A 10,936-nucleotide genomic window follows, 5' to 3' on the forward strand; every position below is an offset into this window, starting at 1 on the left:
TCCTTTGCAGTTCTAATAGTTTAATGCTTAAAATTTTATTAACTTTGTCTCCACACACCTTTGCAGTTTAAATAGTAATATACTTCATTTGAAATAAAACTAACCTAAGAAGTTCAAATAGTTATAGTTCGATACTTAACTTATTTTTTTCTTCATTAACTTTATTAGTTAAAAAAGTTTGATACCTAAAATCTAAAAAAAACAATATACTAACCTTAGCAGTTTGAATAGTTTGAAAATAAGATAAACTTTTTCCACTAAACAGTTAAATATTAAATTAAATAAAACATTTATACACTAAAACTAATTTAATTGTCATTTGTTGTATTTTAAGTAATGGACTTAGGTGTCCATGTTTGTTGAGTTGGCAATAACTCTAATCTTTATTAAGATAACCTGCAGACATGATTGTCTATACATCTATCATTGTACATACTAATTACAATGAACACTAATTAAATTAACTTGAAACATTATTGATTTTGAATCAGTAATATAAGTCTGATAGCAATAAGTTCTTCCTTATTGGCGGATTTTTAAAAATATTTTATATCATAATTTTATAAAACATAAATTTATCTATTGGAATTGTGTTTACACGACAAACGCAGGAGTGTTAAAATATTAATTAAGTGATAGTACCTGCAATTGTTTTTATTATTTACTGTTCATAATTGCGCTTCTTATGGCCATAATTCCAAATTTCTCAATCTAAAAAAATCTAATATTAATATCTTGTTATGGATAAAGTAAAAAAGAATGTTTGTAATGATTAATGAGAAGTAACATGTCAAGCCATTTGACAAACAAAAACTAAACAGAGAAACTCCCAGTGTAGATTCTTGTTAAACTATCAGGGGATCGTGTTGAGAGGGTGTCTAACTATACACAAATATAAACATCTTAAGATTTTTGATTACCTAAAACAAAAGTCAGTAAATAATTTAAGAATAAATTTTGAGTCACTTCAGGATATAAATGTTGTTGTTGTAGAAGACGGGTTTGACTTTTAATCCCAGCATCCCCCTCCCCCCTTGTTTTTTTAGGAGTTTCAGCCACTTGTGTGAGGTAGTTGAAAGGTGTAGCTTTATTGTGAGATTTTATAACCCAATGATTTCAATTGTGAGGGGGGGGGGGGTATGTTGATAACCCTCTACATCTACAGGAACCCAGTAAAAGTGTCTGACTGATTATGACGTAAAAAAAAAATTCGCTAATGATTGGCCACTATAAATTTTACAGTTGGTCAATAATGGCCTCTCATTGGCTAATTTTGTTTTTACGTCATAGTCAGTCCGACACTATTACTGGGTTCCATCTACAGCATGTCCCTAATTTAATTAATCTTGTCCTAAAGTTATTTGGTGGCCACCCTGTGTATACATATTTCTAGTACAAGTATTCCTGGGGGACCCAAATGTGCAGATACATGAAGAACGTGTTCTACTAATGTGCACTTTGGATCATTTAGTTGCCGCCCTTATTGCTCACATCAGACCAATTAGTTGCAGACACATTAAATACAGGTTTTCTTTGTATTCATATGCGCTGCAAAACTATGCAATCAGTGAACTACATCTAATGATGCATAATATACTACTGGGTGCTTGAGCTTTAAAAGAATCAACTTAAAACGATGAGGAGAGTTGTTAACTAGCTGTCAATGAGGTTTCAGGTTCAAGTCTCACCCATACTGCTAATGATAAACTGCGAGAGGCCCTAGCCAAAATCCTGCTTGGTACCTAAACCCAAAACTACAAATTCCCTTTTGTTCAAAACAGAAGAGTTTTTCAGTGCTCACTTTGGTAATTTGTGTGATCTTAATTATTTCTAAGGCGTTCTGTAACCACCAATTATTTAACCACAATAGGACACTCTATTCTAATTCTTTATATTATTGAGGTATGCTGCAAGTATATAATTTAACCACAATAGGACACTCTGTTCTAACTCTAAACATTATTGAGGTATGCTGCAACTATAGCATTTAAACACAATAGGACAGTCTATTCCGACTCTATATATTATTAAGGTATGCTGCAACTATAGCATTTAACCACAATAGGACAGTCTATTCTAACTCTATATATTATTGAGGTATGCTGCAACTATAGCATTTAACCAAAATAGGACAGTCTATTCTTACTCTATATATTATTGAGGTATGCCGCAACTATAGCATTTAACCACAATAGGACAGTCTATTCTAACTCTATATATTTTGCTGCAAGTATATAATTTAACCACAATAGGACACTCTATCCTAACTCTGTATATTTTGTGGCATGCTGCAAGTATATAAGTTAACCACAATAGGACAGTCTATTCTAACTCTATATATTATTGAGGCGTGCTGCAACTATATTATTTAACCGCAAGAGGACAGTCTATTCTAACTCTATGTATTATTGAGGCGTGTTGCAACTATATCATTTAACCACCAGAGGGCTTCCATAAATTGTCGCACAGTATATTTTGAGATTTCCCAGGGTGTTATTTTTGACCATCTGAGAAACTATTTGAATATTGCAAAAACTATTTGAATATTGCAAAAACCTTTGTGAAAAAGTTGTTTTTGCTTAGACTTTATCATTTTTTAATTTATATGTTAAGTTTTTAAATTAAATTTTATTTGGGTAAAGAAAATAAGGTAAACTTAAACAATATCTAAGATTTCATTTATTTCTATCATAATGGCAAAAGTTAAGTTTCAATGAGGGTCTAAGCTAAACAATAAAAAAATTGTAACTATTAGCCTCAGTATAGTACTAGGACCCACTGTCATATTTGTCACAAATGGAACACGATTTAGGGGCAAAAAATACCTCATGGACTCACGCTGGTCTCTGATGCCACCCTGAATCTAAGTGTCTGTGTGTTTGTGACAATGTTTGTGTGTGAATGTGTATGCTCTTTTTTTGCAGAGAAAACGATAAATACTCCTTAAACAAATTTAGAATTAGCGTAGATTAAAGTTTTTTTGTGGCAAACTTTCATATATAAGAATGTTAACAAGAAAGGCTACTCTTTATTAAAACATAAATCAAAGTATGTCAAACAAGATATTTGCATAAACCTGCAGGGATACTTTATACCTAATTTAACCTAACCTAACCTAACAAGATCTACAGTAATACACAAAAAAAACCTACCCCTACCTTATTTCTAAAAATGGTTGTTGGGAAGGGGTTGGGGAAGTTGAAGTTCCTGCGCTAGACTTGACACTTTAAGGGAAACTAACGATTGGCCATTTCCTCTAGTATTATATTTGTCTATGCTGCTTTACAAATGGGCAATATTGTCCTTGTTTTAACAAAACAAGCATATTAAGCAAAATCATATTTATACTGTCAAAAATAAATAATTGTAAAAATAATATGAGGAGCATGTTTTCTAAAAAAAAAGATATGTATAAATTCTTGTATTATTCTGATTATTTGTTCTTTTCCCTAATGTATTTGATCTCCAACTGTTCAAATAAAGAATGCTATTTAGAAAGAAAAGTGGTGTTTAACAATTTTTGCAACAAATTTGCAATAAAAAAGCAATCGGATACTTAATTTGCATAGGACATTCTACATATGTCATTACAAAACACCTTCAGTTTAAGTTTACTTATATAAAAAAGCTTTTTTAAAACTTGTTATTGCTTCACTTCTTATGGACATTATTGTTCTTGTTTAGCTGCTGAAATGTTTAAACATAGAACAAAAAGGGTTGCACATGACTCACATTTTATGCACATCATTATTTTTAAGGCTTGGACTTCATCTAAACTGTATTGTGGTTCCGCCACTAGGTATCGTTATTTTAACTTTATAAGATTACATGAAAATCTGATGCAACATCAATAATAATAAAAAGATTAGATATATATACTTAAATGCATGGCATTTCTTCTAAAAAAAATATTTTATATCCTTAAATTTGAACTGGTGTTGATTGTTTGGTGCGAATAGAAACGAGTATGCTGCCAAGTATATCAAGAAGAAGAGGGTGGAGTCGAGTAGGAGGGGCGTGGCCATGGAGGATATTGAGAAGGAGATCTACATCCTGGCCGAGATGGAACATGAAAATATTATCTACCTACATCAAGTAAGTTTATTATTGATTAGATTTTAAACTGACCGACCAAATAGCAGATTTCCCTACGCTACGCCCTTTGGGCACTTGCACGAAGGGGTTCGGAGTCGACCTTACAACTTCCCTCTAAAGGATGGAGGGTGCTTTACACCAAATTAGTAATGAGCGTTTCCATATTTAAAAAAATCACTGTAAATAAGAACCCTCTTCGGTTTACCGGTTAGCAAGATCTTGCGCTGCAAAAATAGACAGACAGATAGACACCCTGTTACATGCATGAAAAAGATTTTAAACCGAAAGAGGAATCGGATATATAACCTACTCTATAGGGAATCTGCGCTATTTCATAAACATTTTTCTGACTTATATATAGCAAATAAGAAAATCTCGCAATAAAGTTTCAGCTTTAACCAGAAATAAAGGACGAAAGAAAAGTAATGCGAATATAAAAATTAAATATAACTAAGTAAGCATTGTAAAATTCCTACTTTTTAACTTACTTTCCAGTCTGACTTCGAAACCGATTGTTATCCGCTGGGTTAGAACCGGTTCTCAGCCATGCTAAAACCATTAGGTATTATAGACAATTTCGCACGAATATTAAGATAAAAATCACAAAATAAGTACCAGTTTTGTTAGCCCCGAGGATTAAATATTTTATTTTAATATCTGTCTATAAAGCTGTCTATAATACGATGCGCTAAATAACTATTAGGGACGTAAAGGTGATTTGACTTTTGTGTCAGAACCTGAATTGGGACATAGTGCATTTCATTACCCTAGGTTAAGTAACTTCATTTCACTTTTCAATAAAATCTAAAATGCAGCCGTTTTTGCAGGAGGTACCATTTTCTGTGAAAATTTTAGAGGAAAATTAAACAGTTTTTAGTTAATTTCTACTTCTATTTTCAACTGAAGAAAAAATCCTTTTGTGTATATACAGAATCATTGTTGTTACTTAATCTTATCAAAAAAAAAATTTAAAAACTAACCCATAAAAGCCGATTTTTCATTTTGTTCAATATGGGTAAAATAAAAATATTACCACTTCCAAAGGGTTAAAATAAAAATTTCAAAGCTCTAAAATGTTGTTCATCGAAAATAAATAGCAGTTTATAAGGACTTTTGGCATCCATCTTCTCATTTAACAGGAAAAAAAAAACAAAAATAGAATCTATTTTTTCAGTGTTGACATAAAAAAAGCATTTATTTAAAAATATGAATAATAATTTTTTTTAAAAGTGCAAAAAAGTAATACAGACTATTCAACTTTACCTCTGACATTTACTTAGATGTAAAAAAATCTATTTATTATAGCAGACAATTATGATAATTTGTTTACAAAATTTTCACCAAAGCATTACTGATAAACCAAGGACTTATTAGATAACATACTAAATGCTCCTTTGTAAAAAGATTCTATGTATTCTGTATTCTATAAGAAAACCTTGTTTTCAAATGGACATTTCAAATTATAGAGTAGCTTTTAAAAAGTAGAATCTATTTAATCTTTAAATAATTAAGATAAAGAATAAAAAAGTTTTTGAATTTTAACTTGACATATATATGACTAGCATGGCAGTATATAATTAGAAATGTAGATTGATTTATAAATAATTCTTGTTTATACTCTCAAACTTGAAAAGTGTCGCTTAATTTAAACTATATTATTCAAAAGTTGGATTCGGTAGAAAATGTGATGGAAGGTTTTATTCTACTAACCTTTCACTAACTGCTTTTACCTGGTCCCGGAATGATTTTAGGAATTTCCCCATCCCTTTGAATCAAAAGACAAAATAAAGACCTACTGCTGCTATGTCAGATGAGCGGTATTTATAGTAAAAGTAGGGGAAATGCCTTCTCTCAAAAACAAGTGCAACCCATAAACATGATCATTTTGGAAAAAGGGTATTTTACAATATAGTCTGCAATATTTTGGATCATAAGCGTGCAGAAGGGGATGTATACAACCCCATGAAACAACATTTTATGAAGAACTGCATTTCCCTTTTATCTCCCTTGAATAGAGAGAGAAAGAGACAGAGAAACAAAGAGAGAGAGAGGGAGCATAAGAGAGCGTGAGTTAGAAAGACAATTTTACCTATAAAATAGAAATTAAACATTCAATCTTGTCATTCTAATAGACATACAGTACTAAGGTTTTTTTGTCTGTATCCAAAATTCTCGGAAATCGCTGGTCCAACTTGGTTTCACTTTTATTTTGGTGTGGTTTTAGACTATTTTCAAGATCAACATCGCCCTAAAGTCAAAGGGTAGAACAACTCATGGATCTAAAGGGATAAGACAAAGGCCAATAAATTGATGTACATCCCCAATATTGAAACACAAAACTACCTTCTTTGGAGCTTAAGATTAGTGGTTGAAACGTTTGAACAGTCAACTTAATAAACTAACCAATTAAAAAAGTCCTCAAAGTTGTTAAACCAACGAATAAGAAACATGATTGTAAAAATTTAAGGACTAGTGTAATAAACATTGGTATCTCTCACTCTGGGAATAGCTAGTCACTTGAAGCTACTGTTTAATTTGAAATGTCCGTTTGAAAATATGATTTTCTCATAGAATACAAATTTTTAAAGGAGCATTTAGTATGTTATCCAATAAGACCTTGGTTTATCAGTAATGCTCTGATGAGAATTTCCATAAGAAAATTTATTTTAATTGGCTGCTATACTAAATTGACTTTTTTTACATCTATTTCAATGTCAGAGGTAAAGACTGAATAGTCTGTATTTCCTTTTAGCACTCTAAAAAAATATTATTATTTATAGTTTTTTATCAAATGCTTTTTTATGTCAACACTGAAAAAATAGATTCTATTTTTGTTTTTTTTCCCTGTTAAATGAGAAGATGGATGCAAAAAGTCCTTATAAACTGCTATTTATTTTCGATGAACAACATTCTAGAGCTTTGAAATTTTTATTTTAACCCTTTGGAGATGGTAATATTTTTATTTTACCCATATTGAACAAAATGAAAAATCGGCTATTATGGGTTAGTTTTTTAAATTTTTTTTTGATAAGATTAAGTAACAACAATGATTCTGTATATACACAAAAGGATTTTTTCTTCAGTTGAAAATAGAAGTAGAAATTAACTAAAAACTGTTTAATTTTCCTCTAAAATTTTCACAGAAAATGGTACCTCCTGCAAAAACGGCTGCATTTTAGATTTTATTGAAAAGTGAAATGAAGTTACCTAACCTAGGGTAATGAAATGCACTATGTCCCAATTCAGGTTCTGACACAAAAGTCAAATCACCTTCGATGGCATTGTGTATCAAGTTAAAATAAATAATTCTGCAAGGCTCCGTAAACAAAAACTTGATTTAATTTATCTTAAAAATTATATTATTTTGGTTAATGTTTATCAACTTCATACATACAGATTTCAAATTTTTTACTTGTGGCATATTTTTGTGGATTAATTTGAGAGGATATGCAATTTTATCCCATTACACAAGCCGTTTCGCATATCTTAGATGACAAATAGAAAAAACGATATTCTACTTCTTCTGTTATAAGATAGGTTGATAATAAAATTTCCAGTATTTATAGGTTCGAAACCGATTAATATACACTGCACCGGATTAAAACTGGTTCTCATCCATACTGAATTTTTTTTTCTTCGAATGTTGAAATATAACCTCGGGTCTAACAATACTGGTTTTAATTTCATAATTTTTCATTTTAATATCCGCGGAGAGCTGTCTCTAATACGATGCAATAAATAGCTATTTATTTTTAGGTGTACGAGAATGGGGTGTATGTTATCCTTGTCCTCGAATTGTAAGTACAAAATAATTTTTGCAAACAAAAAATCCGCAAATCCGTTTTTGAAAAATCCACATGAGTAAAAAGTCGCTTGATATGTGTATTTATTTTTTCTGCATGTAATTAGTATATTAGATTATAGATTATAGTTAAAAATCAGTTTTTAATTGTTTTGTGTGGAGAAAAAGAACTAAGATGAAGCAACAAACAATATCAAAGGTAAATTTGAGTAAAGCAACTCTATGATTTAAATGTCTGTCAGTCTGTCCATTAGTCACAACAAAAGGCAAACGTTATTTTCGCGTAGCTACTACATAATAAAAATCTTAAATTATTTTGAAAGTTTTCCATGGCTAGGCATCTGCGACTAAGCCTCAAAATTAAAACTGTTTTAAAGCTTTGAAATTGCCATATTTAGGTCAGGTTCAGAGTTCCAGCTGATTTTTTGGATTGTAAAATATTGATTTCCTTGAGGCTTACAGGCGGCAGACGCGTGGCTTTCGAGCCCTGACTGGTTTACTTTACCAATGATTACCTTTGTTTTACGACACATTGTCCTGTCCATCCGTTGAGATGTTCTGTAAATTGTAATGTAATTATTGAATTTCTCGTCTTCTATCCAAAATAAATTCTGGATTTTTTTCTTAAAATATATTTAGAGCAAAAACGTGTGTGTATTTATTGTTCTACATGAATAGAAATAGAATACCTTTATTTCTACATGTTTTAAAATGTTTCAAGTCTAAGCAATAGAGTTACTTAGATAGAATGCATATTTTGATTGATTTCATTGTTTAAGTAAAGTAATCATCTTAATGAATTAACATTCAATTTGACAATTAAAAATCTAATATACGTTCCTATATAAAAGTTGAAACTTAATTAAGTTCCGTATCTTAAAAATAGTTTTTAAAGAAATTACAATGAAACCTAGAAACACAATTTTATTAATAATGTATGTCAAAGCATCATTAAAAATTTTTCTTTGGAAAAAATGGATAATTATGGCAGTCTATTAAAAATCTATTGTAAAACATGTCCTTATTTGTGCAGGGAAAGGAATTGTGTTTCTAAAATATAATTACCAATTTATTATTGTATTACAACACAACTGAATAATAGGTAAAAAATTATGAATTGCAAAATGTCATAGTACACAATATTATTCACAACTTTTGTTAAAGCTAATTTAAAGTAACAAAGTAATTTGTAATGAAAACTCTCTCTAGTTGGTTTAGAACTTTGACAATTTGTTTAACATACAGATTTAGGAGTCTTATCGGTGCTTTTAGACAAAGTACTATGTTGAACACTGATAACCCCCCTTATTTTTTGAATAAATTGAAAAAAGGGGAAAGGGAAAGGATTTCATTGTTTGCTTATTACTTTAGGTCATGTAAGGTTTAGGGATAGCCCTCGCCCCCCCCCCCCCCCACTTATCAAAAAATATAGGTGAGGTTGTTGTCGGTGCACATCTGGCACTTTGTGAATAAATACCACCTAACCCTTTAACTAATGTTTTTCTTCTTCTTGAGAATTCCTATCCATTTCCATGTAGCTATGTGCCATGCCAATGTGAAGACTTGCAAATTAATGGCTTTAGCAATTAACGTTGTCGATTTTAATCAATATCGCAGCAAGTGGTCCAATGCGCGACGCCCGTAGAAATATGCAAAAAGTCTGCAAAAAAATGTATTTTTATCAAGAAAATTTCTAACAAATCAGATGGCGTTTTAATCATATGAATTTGTAATACATGAAGTTAGTGTCTCTAATATGTAAAGACAAAGTAAAAAAATTATTGTAGTCAAAATTTATGTATCATCTTTGAAAATACTTTGCATTAATCTAAAATTAAAATTGAGTATATTTAGAAATAAGTTTATCTTTAAGAAGTTTTCCTAATGTTTAATAGATATTTATTGCATTGTATAACAGACCGTTTTGTTAGCCTTGAGAGGCCGAAGGCCCTGGCTAACAAATGTGATATTAACTTTATGATTTTTAATTTTTGATATTAGTAGAAAACTTGATATAATACAATGCTATACATGATTGTTTAGTATGGCAGGATCCGGTTCTAATTCAGCGGATATTAATCGGTTTCAAGGCCAAACTGAAAAAAAATATTATATTAGCAGGTATTTTTGCTTGAATGTATAAACGGTTAACAAGCACAGCACTGTAATGGGACTAAAGCAGCTAGTGTGCAATATTTTAAGCAAAATTACTTTTACATGAAAACAAGGACTTTTATATTCATCATGATGTATCTCTCTGTTCACCATATCAATTTTTATTACCTTAGGTTTTTTCTCTGATAGTGAAAATGAAATGGGTTTTTCTGAAAAAATATACTGATAATTAATATCATCTGGTAAGGGTTGGGGAGATTAGGAAAATAGCCTTAAACCACTCTAAGGACCCTATTTTAAGATAAATATAATAAGACATGACCGGCCTATAAAGTGAATTATTTCTAATTTATTTTTTTCTTCGTACACATTTGTATGAGTGAATTCTAGGCATAAATCTGGAACAATTTATATTGTATTTATTTAGGCTCAGGCCTACAAGCATATTACAATTAATATTCGGTACAAGTGCACTGCAGAAATTTAGGACTGTTACAAAAAACTTTACTTAAATTAAAATATTTAACGGAAACAATGGCTGCAGAGGATATTGCCAGAGGGGCATGTGCACCCGAATATTTTGACACCCAAAATAGAGAAGGGGAGGGGTGTATTACAGACAACAAGTTAGGTGTATTTTTTTCCACCCACCCACTAAAAAGTTAAAACAGCATACCTAAAGTAGTAAGGCACCCGAAGCGCGTTAATTTTGTTTCTCGCTTCAACATTTAACTGGGGCTAGTAAGAGGATAATTAATTTATCCTTAATATTGAACTATCCAAGTATCTCTTGTTTACCTACTTACTCGCCTACCAGTCCTCATAATTTGTTTCAATTAAAGAGACAGCTTTTAAAAAGGAAAAGTGCATTTTTTTACTTTCATTCATCTTCCCCAAATAAAAAATCGTACCTTATGGTTTTAT

General features: G+C 30.8%; 1 protein-coding gene across 1 annotated transcript in view; it reads left to right on the forward strand.

Moving 5' to 3' along the window:
- LOC145312396 (death-associated protein kinase 1-like) overlaps positions 1-10,936 on the forward strand; it is a 463,414-nt gene that overhangs the window by 218,146 nt on the left and 234,332 nt on the right. The window contains exons 5-6 of the mRNA XM_080151633.1: positions 3,958-4,095; positions 7,852-7,892. Coding sequence (XP_080007759.1) covers positions 3,958-4,095; positions 7,852-7,892 — 179 coding nt within the window. The remainder of the gene's footprint in view (positions 1-3,957; positions 4,096-7,851; positions 7,893-10,936) is intronic.

Source organism: Acartia tonsa, chromosome 2, assembly GCF_053477335.1.
Source record: "Acartia tonsa isolate MP-2025a chromosome 2, ASM5347733v1, whole genome shotgun sequence".
NCBI classification, from domain to species: Eukaryota; Metazoa; Arthropoda; class Copepoda; order Calanoida; family Acartiidae; genus Acartia; species Acartia tonsa.